The following is a 15,611-nucleotide window of genomic DNA, read 5'->3' as shown; positions in this document are numbered from 1 at the left end:
TTTGGGCACTTGTGGGGATTCCAAGACATGTGGGATGGTTGCCTTTTCTGCATAGGCATCCTCGGTATGAGCCAAGTATGCACGTGCTGCATCCCTTGGTTGCATGTGCAACTCTTGAGCAATTATTGCCATTGCATGATCCATATAAGATTCAGCTTTCTTGGCCTTCAAACGGTCATGTACCAATGGATCCTCGCGGCGGTAGAGATTCAATTCTTGTTGTTGTGCATGGAGAAGAGCCTGCATAGGAGTAAGTTCAACCCTCAAGACTATGGACTCTTCTTCCTGCATCTTCTCTTTGCCACGGGATGGCTGTCCCACATATTCATGTTCCCTATTGTGCACCACATGAGTTTGCTCATCCTGTAAAGCATTGGAGGCATGCATTTCATTGTCCCTGCCTCTTGTATTAGCATCTCCAACATTCATTGTATGGCTGTCCATAATGTTCTAAGTGTAGAGATAGCTATTGTTCACGGTGATCGTCTCTCACGATAGAAGTGAAAGAGAACCGTATACTCTGATACCAATGATTTGTTTTTGCGAGTGATTTGTTTTTGCTAGTCTAGTTGTAACTGCTGCTGAAGGAGATAGCACAAGTGGAAGCATAAACAGTAAACATATGAGAGAGTGCAAAGGAGATTGACAGAGTGGGACAAGATCACCTTTTATAACAATAATAAAGCTTTACAATGGCAATAGCTAGCAATTGAGTGTTGAAGCAAAGGAGATTGAGAGAGTTGGACGAGATCACCTTTTATAACAGCAATGAAGCTTTATAATGGCAAGGGAAGTGAATGAATGAGTGAATAATGGGGAACTCCTTATATAGTGCAGTAGGGACTTGGCCGACTGCCTCTAGGGCTGGCCTTGGACAAATAAATAGGAGTAGAATGTATAAAATACCAAATAAATAGTAAAGCTCCAAAACACAGAGATACAAATTCTAACACCCCCTCTGTAGCTCAAAGTGTGCGAGAGTCGGAAGAAGATAGGTCGGTGAAGATGCAACCATGGACCATCGAGCATCGCGAATACTGGAATCACCTCGGAGAGAGCACCTCCCAACCTGTTTCCTCGAAACAAGATGCCACTACGAATAGCAAGGAACATTGCTTGGCCATGAATTCCTACACAAGTGTGCAGTGTGTAACTTGGTTGAACACAATGCTAATCAATACACTTAAATACACTAAGATTTGATGGACACTTGCTCAAATACAAGAAGTAAATTGCTGAATTGACAAGAGACATACAATGAGCCGGAAAGGCTGACCCCTCCCTCAAATAAAGTATATTGATCTTGGGAGAATCAAGTACATAGTGTCATGGGCATTTCTGACCAGATTTCCATACCAATGCATATGAATACAATATTGCAAACAAGTGGTTGTCGATGTAGACTTGCAATCCACACTACCCTCTCAAGTGCCCATGTTTCCTACCATCTGCTCTCTATTGTTCCACCAACACATGGTAGCAACAATCTGCAAGAGAGCACGTAGGACAAGAGAACACTACACAGGGTATGTGATCTTGTAATCCGGCTCCTCCCTCCTGCTACTTGCTTCCATATTTAAGCATAAAAGCTTACCAATAGCAAGTATAGTCGATGACAGCGGAAGTCTTCGCGATGGAAGTCCTTGGAGTGAAGAGATCTTCGATTTGTCGCATTTCTTCGTGACAAAAGTCTTCAAGAGGATGAAGGGAACCTTGGGAAAGCTTGAAGCCCTATGGTTCAACTTGAGAAAGGAAGGCTGAAATTAGGGTTTTCAGCAAAAAGACCAGAAATTACAGCAAAAATGAGAGCTGTTTTGCTGAATTTCAGTCATTGGGAGTGAGTAGGAGAGTGGTTAGCGCTTGGAAACACTCTTGGAAGCTTGGAAAACACCCTAGCAAGTTGGGTATGGCTATGGAGAGCTTGGAAATGGTGAGAAATGGTGGAAAAACAGAGTTTTCAGCCTCCAAAAATCTTCATGAAGAGAAAACACGAATTTTCTCTTAATAAGTAAGTGAATTGGGGTCCAATCAGGTGAAGGGACATGGGGAGATGCCCATTTATGAGTAAAAGGGGAGGATCAGGTCCTGGACATTGAGTCTTGTCCGCCTCGGGACTTCAGTGATTGTGAACTTGGAAGCGGTCATAATTTATAAGTGACTTTTGGGCGCCCAAACTTTAATGAAGTAGGAACGCACTTACTCATAAATATTGGCTAAGTCCTAAGGGCTATTTGAGCCTAGATTGGGTAATACTTACCACCTGTTCACATGCCACACAACCATGTCAGTAGACAGTTTCACACGCACGGTTCACGGGCGGGCGTCCCCTTACGCGGAACTACACATTGGTCAAGCAAGCATGAAAACAGCATGCAATTTCAATTGCAAGCAAGCACATAAAGATGCTATGCAATGCAGCATTGGTATGGACAATCCCTGTTCATGAGACTAAACCAAAATAGACGTGCTCCAGGCAATTACACGAGGTACCAGACCCAATGGAACACCAATCCACCAAGCATTTCCGGGCATGTACACGGAGGCACAAGTCCCAACGGAAAGCCAAGTCTACAGTATCACATGAGTGGCATCAATCCCCGGCATAAACAACTGCCATGGACACTAGTCCAATGTACATACATGATAAGAAAGCACGGGTGGACCAATTGGGTGGCCAAATGGTGAGAGAGAGTACAAAGGAGATTGAGAGAGTTGGACAAGATCACCTTTTATAACAGCAGTAAAGCTTTACAATGGCAATAGCCGGCAACTGAGTGTTGAACTATGTGCAAGGGAAGTGGATGAATGAGTGAATATTGGGGAACTCCTTATATAGTGCAATAGGGATCTGGCCGATTGCCTCTAGGGCTGGCCCTGGATAGATAAATAGGAGTAAAATGTATAAAATACCAAAAAAATGGTAAAGCCCCAAAACACAAAACACAGAGATGCACAAATTCTAACAAAAGATAGCCTTCATCATGGCTGAGTTTGCCCTTCACCTCTAGAGAAGTGATAGAAACTCAGCACGTTGTTCTCTGTATAAAATTGTGTCCTCTTGGTTGGGACAAATTTTTTTATATGTAAACCTGCACCTACTCTTGCGTGTTGATGACGTGAGTAGGGGTGTCATAGCACCTAGTCCATGTTATGCATGATGAAGTTGATGATCTTATACTTCATGATTGGACAATCTTTGAGGTAAAGTTCACACTTTTTGTATTCTTGTCTTTTACTTATTTTGTTTTAGTGAATTAGTCATTTAAAATTTGTTTTTGCTAATTAGTTATTAAAAATTTATTTAGCTCGTTTGTTAGGTTCAAATTCATCTGGCCTTATGATGGTATATATTCCCAACAGATCAATGATAAAAGCCATCACTACACTTTCTCATGGTTGTAAGGCAATTCACAATGTTTGAATGAAGTAGACCTTTGTCTGACATACTTGACCTTTTGGCATGGAAGACATGGCTGGACATACTTCTCTATGCCCTGCTTCTGATAGTCCAAAAGGAATATTTGTTCAGTGCTTCGAATAAGGAGTAGCATGCAACTCATCCTTCACCTTCCTTTGAAGAGTAGCAAAAATAGATAACCCATTCTTCATCATCAAATAACCCTCGTGCATTGAATAATACTGATGTGCTGCCCCCTATTATATGGCTGCCCATATAGATACGATATAATCATCCAGGTAATAAGTATCATGATTCATGCATGGTTGATTGAGGGATGACAAATCCTCATGATAGGCAACCGATAGTGCATGTATTTGTGGCTTTCTAGAGAGCTTAGAGTGCTTCAGTAAAATTCATTCTTCTCCTTGGAGTGTGAAAATTTGAATGAAACATAAGCAGAAAATTTGCCCACCTTATATGCTACTCAAGAAAAGACACCTTCATTGTGAAAGCAGCCCCTGAAAGCAGCCACTGAAAGCTAATGCTTCCACAGCTTGAGAGCTTGTTGACAATAGTCCTATGTTTTCGAACAGATGAGGATGTCAAAGAAAGTTCTTGTAAACTTGTGTTTGCTGCTCGTAAACATGCAAATGAGAGAGGGCTTTTGTCACATGCACTCTGCACTGTAGTGCATGGTGACAAGATGGCTCATCATCATCAGTGCAACATTGTACATTATTAGCACCTTTTAGGATGATATTTGTCGTACGCCGTGACCCCATTGTAATCCTCAGTCTAGGATAAGTCAGGCACGAGCTACGTAGGTCATTCTCAGCCTTAGATAGTTAGTCAGTCAGTCCAAGTCCCTTAACCCACTTGAAGAGATGCATTCATGCATGGAGAGTCGGTAGAAGCCTTAGGGTTTACATTAGAAAACACTTTGCATAATGCATAGCATTCATCCACTGCATTTAGACCATTGTAGAAGCCTTTAGATATCATCTAGCATTCATCAGAATTTATCTAGTATTATTCTCATAATTTACAACATTTTTTGGGCATTTTTACATCATTTATTTATTTTATCCAAGATAGATACAGTCGGCCAGCTATGTAGCCAGCCGACCAGCATCATCTGTCCATATAAATAGCTGAACATATAATCCATTCATTCATTCATATCATAATCAACATTGAAGACCTCATCACTCGGAGCCTTCAGCACAAGGAGCATAAGCGATTGCAGAATTCAGCACACCAGCCTTCAGCGTTTTCCTCATCAGCATATAGGAGCATCAACGCTTGAGCAATTCAGCCTTCATTCAGTAAAACACAGCATCTACAGTATTCAGCCTACAGATCCCCTTGCGTTTTCAGCATTCATACAGTTTTCAGCATCCTCATATGCATCGTTTTGCTATAGCCACTTGGTGAAGGTAAAACTCAGCACCTCATTTTCAGCATTCATACATAGTCTAGAACAGTCCCAATCAGCCCCTTCTCTCAGCCTCAGATTTGCAACCTTCCTACATCCATTGGGAAGAGTGCATAGGCTTGAGATTGGTCATCATTGGTGCTTCTACAGCTGTGTATAGTTCAGCCCGACTCTTGGCCCTCCGAGATCTTGCGTTTGGCTTATCGTCGGTCCATCGTCAGTCTCTTCAAAGAAATAAAGCAAATACTATTCCGGTAACGGGATAGGGGGCCCTTCAGTGGGTAATTCGGGATCCCATACGGTGTACAGTTTCTATCTCTCTCTCTCTTTCAAATCTCTCAAAGTTTGAAGTCTTAAAGTGGATTGCTAAACTCGCGAAACTCAGGATACAGAAGATGGTGTGAGCATTTGTGTGATAGGATCCTCAAATTACGAAAACTTCCATTGCATGTTACAGCTTCTAGGGAGGCAATTGATGAAGAGGAGAGCTGAAGGTCCACATTTGTGAGAGAGCAGGTAAGGGTGGCCTTGGTCGGGGGTGGTTGGAGGTGCTGTCATGGAGTCCTTATGAGGGGGGGGAGGGGGGGCACGGATCATTTGTCAGAATACGCAGCGGAGATGATGACCAGATCTGGGAACACGAGAGCAAAACGCAATGCAAAAAATAACAGCACAAGAGAGAGAGAGATAGAGGCGTGTAACTCTGCTCTATATACACAAGAAGATCCCGGAATACTACAAAATGGAATGGGGGCCATGGGGCCATTTTATATGGTCCCAAACACCTAGTTGGCCTGTGCTAAAGGCAGCCGCCAGCCCCACGACTGAGTCTCATCCAGTCGGCCAGCCAAAAAAAGGTCCACGACCTAAACAGAACAGTCAGCTTGTTCCAGGGAATGAACACATGCACACGAGTGCAGTCGGCCAGCTTCTGGGTCATCCTGCCAGCCTAGGGCAGCCACCCACCATGGAAAAGTAGGAAAAAATGGGGAAAAAATATGGAGAGTGGGGAAAAATGAGAACAGCACCTACAAGGGCTTGCACACCCACAACAAAGACCTTGGTGTCTACAGAAAGACAAGAGATGACTTCTAACACCCCCTCTCAGCTCCTGGCTGTGAAACCAACCACAGGGAGCTGGGGTGCCGCCTGAGCAAATCGTGAGATAGCGACTTCGTGAAGAGGTCCACTGTACTGTCCTCCGTCGAATAGAACTCTAGCAAGATGTCATCAGCAACAATTTGTTCACGAATAAAGTGCCTCTGGATGACCATGGGTTTCTCCAGTGGAAGCCCAATCCTGCAATGCAACCTCTGCAACCTCACCACCTCACGAGCAGCATGACAAGCAGCCCGGTACTCTGCCTCTGTCGACGACAAGGCAAAAGATGATTGCCTCTTATTACTCCATAAAACTGCTCCTGGGCTTGAAGTAGATCCCCTCGTGTCCGGATCTCCTCCCCAAACTGAGTCACTCCAACCGTGGAGTCGGACTCCATCCATCAATCCCCCTCCTGTGTAAAAGAGTCCATGATCCTTCGCATGCTGGAGAAACCACAGGATACGCAATCCTGCCTCCCAAAGAGTCATCTGCAACCATGAGCTCAACTGCCTCATCAGGAAGCTCCCGACCAATCTGGTGTCCATCAAGCAGATCAATGAACCATTCTGCTTCTGAGTCAAAGAGGCATCACACTGCTCACAAGGATCAACACCTGTTATAGTGCAAAGCCTAGTCCTGGAAACCTGCTGAAGACGACGCAAGGCCTTCTGAAACCTGTCAACCATCCCCTCTGTATCCGGAACCACAAAGCGTGGAGTATGCAACTCCTTCTGCAAGTAATCAACTGCCACCTGCGTGGCTTTCTGAGAGGTCCTTGTGGAAAGAACTTCCTCATCTATAAGAGTTTCTTTGTCCCGAATACTACGAGACATGAGAGCATAAGTTACCTGTTCAGTTTTCTCTGACTGACGAACACAAGAACCACCAACATCAGTACTGGAAAGTTCCTGCCAACTGCTGCCATCAACTGACAAGCTATCCACCATCTGGTCCCGGAAAGCCTGCACTTGCAGCGTATCCACACTTAAGTGGCCATACCAGACTGCCACTCATCACAAACCTGAGGACCTGGGAGAGAGAGTGCTGAAAGCTTGTAAACTCCATTCACCACTCCGCCTTCCCAAACCACCTGGCCTGTTGATTTGTCCCGGAGAGCAACAAAATGCTCATCAAACTTCACCCGTACGCCAGTCTTGCAAACCTGATGCACTAACAACAGATGAAAACCAAGTGACGGAACATACAACACCTGGGAGGAATGCTTCCCCCCTGCCATCGGGAACTATCTCCATCCTACCCTCACTGTGAACTGGGATAGTGGATGTATCCCCAGTAAGAATGTGACCAGAATACTTGTAGAGATCCTGTAAATTTGAACGGGAAGGAGTCATGTGCCTGGAAGCACCACTGTGTCTAGGATCCACTCTCGAGTATCCGTTGCGGAAAATCCTCCAACCTCCTCCCTGCCTGAAGAAAATGAAACATTGGTGTCCATCACCTCCAGGTGCACAAAAGCCGGAGTCTTCATGATTGCTACTGAGGAATCTTCACCCTTCTCGGTCTTTCGCTTGGGACACTGCCTCCAATAGTGGCCTTTCTCGCCACAATCATTACAGGTCCTCTTTGCCTTTAGTTTCTCGTGGTCTGTAAACTGACTTCTTCTCAGAAGACTTCTCCGATGAAGCCTTCCCTTTGCCCGTGTTATAGCCTTTCGACCGCTGGCCAGTTAAGGCCTCCGAACCTCCACCCTGAGGAGGGTTCTTGAATCGTTCCTCCTGGTCCAAGACCATGGGCACAAGCTCCTCCCACGTGATGGTGCTGAGCTTGCCATTGGTAATCAAAGACGAGTAAAATGCTGAGTACTGAGAGGGCAAATGCAACAGCAACGTTATGGCCATGTCCTCTAATGATATCTCCTTCCCAAAAGAACTTCCTGTTGAAGAGCCTGCAACTTGTTAATATGCTCCCGCATCGTCAACAACTTTGCAGGGCTCATAACCCGCATCTGTACTTCCAAGGAAATCCTCTTCATGGGCGATACCCTGTTGTAAAGAGATGCCAAATGCTGCCATATACCTCTGGCCAGCGTCATATACTTTACATGATTGATTACCTGCGGTGTGTAGTTGAGGAAGATAAACGAATGGACCTTGGCGTTGACACGATCCCACATCTGTGCCTGTGTCTCCCGGTCCTTTCGGATCGACGGTAACTCCCCTTCCTCTACTTCCGGCCGTGGAACCCCAACAACGATGAAATTAGCGAGGTCGTAAGACTCCAGAACAGATTCCATCATAACCTTTCATATGCGGTAGTTGTTCCTGTCCAATTGACGGTCCACCGGGAACGTGGGGAGTGTACGGATGTTCACATGCCTCTCGGCCATCTCTAACAGATCTGCCATTGCGGGGATGTACTCTGAAAAAAAAGGGTGGGTGGGTGGGAACGAAGAAGAACTTACACCTGCAAGTGGCTGTCCAGCAAATCAGCCTGCCGTCCTCTTGCTTCTCCACTTCCCAAACAGTCCCGTACAGTCCACCAATCAGCAACACACCAGTCCCCCTCTTGCTCACACAAATCCCAGGAACTATCAAGAGCCTATGGCTCTGATACCATGTCAGAATACGCAGCGGAGATGATGACCAGATCTGGGAACACAAGAGCAAAACGCAATGCAGAAAATAACAGCACAAGAGAGAGAGAGATAGAGGCATGTAACTCTGCTCTATATACACAAAGAAGATCCCGGAATACCACAAAATGGAATGGGGGCCATGGGGCCGTTTTATATGGCCCCGAATACCTAGTCGGCCTGTGCTAAAGGCAGCCGCCAACCCCACGACTGAGTCTCATCCAGTCAGCCAGCCAAAAAAAGGTCCACGATCTGAACAGAACAGTTGGCCTGCTCGAGGGAATGAACACATGCACACGAGTGCAGTCGGCCAGCTTCTGGGTCATCCTGCCAGCATAGGGCAGCCACCCACACCATGGAAAAATAGGGAAAAATGGGGAAAAAATATGGAGAGAGGGGAAAAATGAGAACAACACCTACAAGGGCGGGCACACCCACAACAAAGGCCCTGGTGTCTATAGAAAGACAGGAGATGACTTCTAACATCATTGTCGATTGCCATGATGTCAAAGAAGGAAGGGGGGTGGACTAAGTGGAAAGGGATTTGATGTGCTCACAGCTCCTAGTCCTCTGATGTGTGTAGAGCTTGTGTCACAAAACAGGCAAGGCTCAAAAGAGAGCTGTGGGCAAGGCAAGGAAGGGGAAAGGGTTTTTTATTCATTTTGGGGGGAGCAGGCAGGCAGGCAGGGGAAGAAGAGCTGGGGGCTTGGGGAAAAAAGGGCGGGAGCAAATGCAAACACAGGTTTGGTGGGAGAGTGAAAGTGGGAGGGGCAGGGGGGAAAAAGGGAAAGGTAAAGTTAAGTTCAGGGTAGACAGAAGAAAGGTACAACGAAAAGTGAAAATGCAGAAGGGGGAGAAAGGGGGCTGTCAGTGGCAGTGGTAGGTTAGGGGTATGAGGTGCGAACTTCGTAGATGTAGGGAGCGCTTTTTGCAAAACCAAAGTTGCTCATGGGAAGACACTCCTTTCTTTTTGCACAAGGGCTCATCTTGCAACACCACTCCAGAATTCATGGGGCCACATAGGGAAATTAGGTTCATAGGTATGTCCAGAAACATGGGGTCCAGAGGAGGCAGAAACAGGCAGCCAGCCAAGGGAAATTAGGTTCATAGGTATGTCCAGAAACATGGGGTTCATCATCTTGGCCCTTAAAAGATAAAATTTTGTCGGTTTTGTCACCCTATTCCTTTGACTGGAAGAGAGCGAGCCTGCAGCCTTGGCCCTTGGCAAAGGAGCATGTGCAAGAACCCACCGTCAGCTTGCAGTGATTTGCTAGAAGTTGCTAGGATAGAGTGAGTTTATTTTTCATTTTTTGTTGCAATAGCACCTAGGGGATGTTCTAACACTTTCCTCTCACTAAGTGAAGAGGAAAGAAAGAATGTGCTAGATGGGGTTCTCGATAGAGACGACTGTTACCAGAATGAACAGCATTCAGTATTTTCTTTTATCTATTTTATTTCATCCTGGCGTTACTGACCACCCCTGGCACTTGACCTTGCCACACACGTATTTCCCCTGTGGATTGTATCTCTATTTATGAGGATGTATTGCACTTTTATTGTTGAGCCTAGGTGTAGCACATACGGCTTTCTTTGAAAATTTTGACAGTGATAGCTCAGTTTTCATTTAGTTCTTGTTTCATTTTCAGTTTGTTACTCCATGATTCAGTTGCTCATGGATTCATTGTAACTTTTGGTTTCATAGACCCTTGTGATCTTTTGAAGACGTTAATATATCTTTCTTTCTTTCTTTGTGGGCATCTTCTATTATAGATTGTATACACAGTACTATTTTGGTCTCATAGGCCATTTTGTCCCACAGCAGTTCATAAATATTTCTTTCTTTCCTGTGTGCGTGCGAGCACACGTGTGTGCATGGACATTCACATTCATATTCACGTCTCCACACACACATGTGCACTCTCACGCACACCCCCCTGCATGCGAGCACATGTTAAACATAGGATGCATATGCACACACCCTACACCCCCCAACGTGGGATTAAATTCCCTTGAGAAAGGGTGTAGGTTTCAATTGCTCTTTGTTGCATTGTGATCAACCATTCACAATTATTTTTTTGTGGGTACTTTCATGCAGCGACCATTTTCCCAGTGGTGAAGAAGCAACATCAACTGTTAGTAACACTTCTGCTATGCAACGCTGTTGCCATGGAGGTGTGGAGGTTCTTCTTTTTCCTTCATCTTATTTGTTGTCATTTTGGTAGCATGGGTATATGCCTACATTCGAATACATTCTTTGTTTCTGTGGCCTAAATGGAGTCATTTTGCAGGCACTCCCTTTATTCTTGGACAACATCTTCAACACGGTGGTTGCAATTATTCTATCTGTGACTTTTGTTCTGGCCTTTGGTGAGGTATGAAACCTCTTTCAATAGCTAACAATATTGCTGGGTAATTCCTGTACATGTGGTCAGGTGCCCACAATGAGAGTCCAGGCTGCTCATAGGCAATGGTGTATAATTAATTTGCTTTGTTTCATCATCTGATTCATGATGATGAAAGTACCTTGCATGGAACTCGCCGAGGGCCTTTGACTCACTTTTCAATACCATCAATGCTTATTAAACATTAAACATGGCCATAACCTTAACGCATATTCATAATCACTTTGCGTAAAAACATAAAAACTGAAGACATCCACATAAAGCTAAAAATTGGAGCTTGCACATGTGACACCACATTGGTTTTGGAATGGGCCAACCCCTCCTTGGATATTTTTATTACCAAGTAGTAATTTATTTATACAAGCTTCAGGGGCTCACCCAAGAACTAGGGTTCTTGCCGGATTATCTCATACAACTTCTGATAATATGTAACCATATGAATATGAAGATACAAGCTTTGGGGGATCACCCAAGAAGTAGGGTTCTTGCCAGATTATCAAACATTATCCCATACAACTTCTGATAATACGAAACCATATAAATATGAAGATGGTCAAATGATACACAACTGATACCATGGCAGCCTCTACAGGTGTGGCATCCAATGCTAATAGTTGACCCGCAGCCAACATAATGAATTTAGCCCCAACACCACTGGGACAACAAGAAAACAACCGGTTCAATAGGTACACGAGTTGGTACACAAATGGCTGGTACAGTAGTGCAGCCTTCAAATCAGCCGGTGCACACTTGGCAAGAGTGGGAATGCATGGCCAAGGCTAAATGAACATTTTTTAAAACGACGTTTTCATCATCACTAGATAGAAAAGGCATTGCACATGCATTTTCAGCACCCTGAACCTTTCTACTCCACACTCTGTACACTGCACCTGCTTCAGTACGTGTCTGTACAGTCCGTACGATTCGGTATAGGCCGTGATGGATGTTGAGATGGTCCATACCTACTGCCCGTGATATATTTGCTAGATTGTAACTGATTTCCGCACTATTGTAACGTGTTGTACTTGTACTACTACAATTGTTTTGAATAATAAAAGAGGGCCGACCTACTGTTTGGTGCCCACATTGTGAACCCACGTGCATGTCTTGTTCTTGCACACCTTCCTGGGTGCCCCAAAGATCAAATCTCAGCCAAAGCATGTGAAAGCTAAGACTCATGAGGTGCCCACGGGGTATTTTGTCCATCCATAGTAAGTGAATGTGAACATCATTCAAAACGCGAGGTGCCCACACAATAATTTGTCCTTCCACAGTCTAAGTGAGTGTGGACAGCCTTTTAAGAGCTTGTTCCTATGCTAAGTCCTTCCAAATCCTTGGGTGCTCATCACGATGTTTTCTCACGTGACACCTAAGGTCAAATGACCATGATTGTGCCTCCAGAACTATCTCGAGCGCTTTAACCAAGTTTTAGAAGTCTAGAGATCATAATCATCTCCCAAATGAATGGGCAAGACAACATAAGTCTTCATGTATCCAAATACTTGATATAAACCAAATCCTTTCGGAAATTCCACAAAGTCATGTGAGACATAGGCACAAGAGTCAGCTTTGTGTCAATAACCAATGAGATAAATCGTATGCCAATGGAATAAATCATGTGCCAATGGAATAATTCATATGTGAGATAACCATCATAGTCCAAGTGTATATCCAAACGAATAAGTTTTGGTGTCGAATCTCTCCCCAAGGAGCAGCGTGCATTTCCCAATCCCTAGTGTTACACCAAGCACATACTACCCTCCATTGACCTCCAATCAAAGCACGTGAGAGTTAGGGCTAGTGGCAGAAGACCGGATGAGTGTGCATGCAGATATAGAACGAAGAGTGTCCAGATAGGCCTTCATTGGATCTGGGTGTAGACGTCAAGTCCCTAGGCTGACCAGACTCATCGACATAAGTCCCCTGCCAATCCAGGCGTCATGATCAGCACTATGGGCGTTGCCATAGGCTTAAAATGTAGAGAATGTCCCAGTAGTGACAATCTCTCCAAGGAGTTCCTATTGGTAGTCAGCATAGACATAAGTCTGCGGCCAATAGATCGCCAGCCCACATGATCCTGGGTGTAGACCCAAGTCTCCTGCGAATAGAGTGCCATGTCCACTCTGCCAACTTGCACTCCGTGTTGCTACTCTGGCCACACCTTGGAGCAGTGTTGCCAGGCGTTTCTGAAACGGCAAGTATGAAACGGGTTTCATACGTTTTGAAACGTTTCATAAAAGGTAAGAAACGGGTACAAAAAGGTTTCATACAAAATAGAAAAAGCATGTATATTTTTAACTTGAAATATACAAAAGAAAAAACTATTGACATAACTTATAAGAGACCACATTGAATTCATTTCAATAAAAACAAAATACATGTAAGATATGATGATATCACAAATCACGAGGGGGATATCCTCGAGGGGGATACCTAGCTACATGGCCTTCCAAGCCTTTAGGCTATCATAGATTTCTTGTGGCACATGCTTACATGGCCCGATGCCAAAACCCTTTGTTTGTGACAAATGTGCCTTTAGCCCGGGACACTGCCATGGTGCTTATCAGCACAAAAGTTGCATTTCCACTTTCTGGAGCCCGAGCCACCATATTTAGACCCGAAGGTGACATTGTTCCAAAGAGAATCACCTGTTCAAGGCATCCTACAAGGCGGGGACAAATGCAGATTGTTGGCCCTGCAAGTGCGACACATAACATAAAGTAATCTCATTTTATGATTCATGATTTTAACTGTCATCTTGGTTAACAATAGAGCAAGGGGAGGAAGATATGTCATAAATATTGATGGAAGAGAAAAAAACGTGCTGCTTTGTAAGTTGTGCAGAGAAAACCAACATAAAGCAAAAACATGACATTACCCCTTTAGAAGACCTCCACAAGGTCCAAGGACACCAAGGAGTAGGCGGGCTGACACGGGTGTTGATTCGATGTGGCAAGCTGGCACACAAAACAGCGAAAAAGTACAGGTGGTCGCCACTAGGAAACGCGTCGCACAGAGAAGGTACGAAATGATTCGATGCAGCAGGCTGTATGGTATTAAAATATTCATGATGAATAAAAAACGCGTTTCGTACAAGACGAAACGTTTTGAAACGTTTCGTACGTTTCAAACCTATATGAAACGCGTTTCTATGCAACACTGCCTTGGAGGAGAGGTGGGCTCAAGTTCACTCTCCCACTTACACTCCACGTAAATATAATAATCATGTATACCATAGATACCCAGATTTTAGCCATTGACAATGTTGCCTTGAAACAACTCAAGGCAAACAACATACTACTCCTTGTACAAGGGTTAGTCTTATCACCTTCTTTATTCAAAAAGCGTGATAAGCACACCAAACTTTTAGCTAAGTTAAAAGGGAATATTAATTCGAGTATTTATTGGAAAAATACGTACCTTTCCTTTGCCGAGTTTGTCCAAAGTGTTGTCAGCAGCACATAGATTGTTATGCCTTAACATCCATGTGGGATTTGACTTGTCAAGAGATACTTCTCACATCCGTAAGATGTCCTTTGCATGACAGTTGACACTTTCTTGCTCTTGCAACATAAATCTCTAAACTGGTTGGCCATGCTTAATAGCATTGATGGCAAGTGTGGTCCCCACTTGTGATCTTTGCCGGCCTTATAATTGCGAGGAAGGCTGTGCTATGATACCAATGAAGCTGTGCTCTGGCAAACTCTCTCGGGGGACTAGGGCCTTTGACACACTTTTCAATACCATCAATGCTTATTAAACATTAAACTGCTGTAGCCTTACCACATATCCATAATCACTTTGACTAAAAACATAAAAACTACTAGGAAGGCTGTGCTATGATACCAATGAAGTTGCCTTGCGGAGAACTCTCTCAGGGGACTAGGGCGTTTGACACACTTGTCAATACCATTCAACATGGCCGCAGCCTTAACACATCCATAATCACTTTGAATAAAAACATAAAAACTGAAGACATCCACATAAAGCAGAAAATGGAGCTTGCACATGTGATGCACCACAATGGGGCCGCCCCCCCCCCTCCCCCCGCCCCACCCCACCCTCTCCTCCCACACCTTGGATATTTTTATTACCAAGGAGTATTTTCTTTACACAAGCTTTGGGGGCTCACCCAATAACTAGGGTTCTTGTGAGATTATCCCATACAATTCACCAATAGTTGACCTGCAACCAACATAACGAATTCAGCCCCAACACTATCGGTACAAGAAGAAAACCAGTTCAATAGGTATAGGGCTGGTACAACAGCTATAGCCTTCAAATCAGCGTGTACAAATAGTAATACAAGCACGACACAGTATGGTTGTACAAAAATCAGGTACAGTCCAGCAAATACATCATGTGCAGCAGGTACAGCTGACACTAGCAGCATGTGCGACCTATACGTAATCATACTGTACGGATGCAGGTGCAATGTACGGATATTGGCCTAGAGAGGTTAAGGGTGCTAAATGTTGCATGCACGGGAGCCTTGCTGTACTGATCCACAGCCCTAAACCTAATTAAGAACAAGATGCTAAATAAGCATGATTAAGACACAGGAGAGAGAAGAAGAGAGAGATTGGTGTCAGGGTTTTTGTATTTTAATATGGTACAAAAGGTTTACAGATACTGTAGGTGCTAATGCTGATGATGATGAGGATTCTGATGTTGACTTAA

General features: G+C 44.4%; 1 protein-coding gene across 3 annotated transcripts in view; it reads left to right on the top strand.

Annotated features, from left to right (window-relative positions):
- Positions 1–15,611, top strand: part of LOC147633124 (DUF21 domain-containing protein At4g14240-like) — a 164,159-nt gene that overhangs the window by 30,804 nt on the left and 117,744 nt on the right. For 2 of the 3 annotated variants that reach the window (XM_086806136.1, XM_086806135.1), the window contains 2 exons: positions 10,625–10,709; positions 10,818–10,901. In XM_086806136.1, coding sequence (XP_086662262.1) covers positions 10,680–10,709; positions 10,818–10,901 — 114 coding nt within the window. In that variant the 5' untranslated portion in view covers positions 10,625–10,679. The remainder of the gene's footprint in view (positions 1–10,624; positions 10,710–10,817; positions 10,902–15,611) is intronic. The other variant, XM_086806134.1, reaches the window with a different exon arrangement.

Source organism: Cibotium barometz, chromosome 12, assembly GCF_041138505.1.
Source record: "Cibotium barometz isolate CiBa-2024 chromosome 12, ASM4113850v1, whole genome shotgun sequence".
Classification (NCBI taxonomy): Eukaryota; Viridiplantae; Streptophyta; class Polypodiopsida; order Cyatheales; family Cibotiaceae; genus Cibotium; species Cibotium barometz.
The sequence above is the reverse complement of the archived record's forward strand: the minus strand, read 5'-3'. Positions and strand labels throughout refer to the sequence as shown.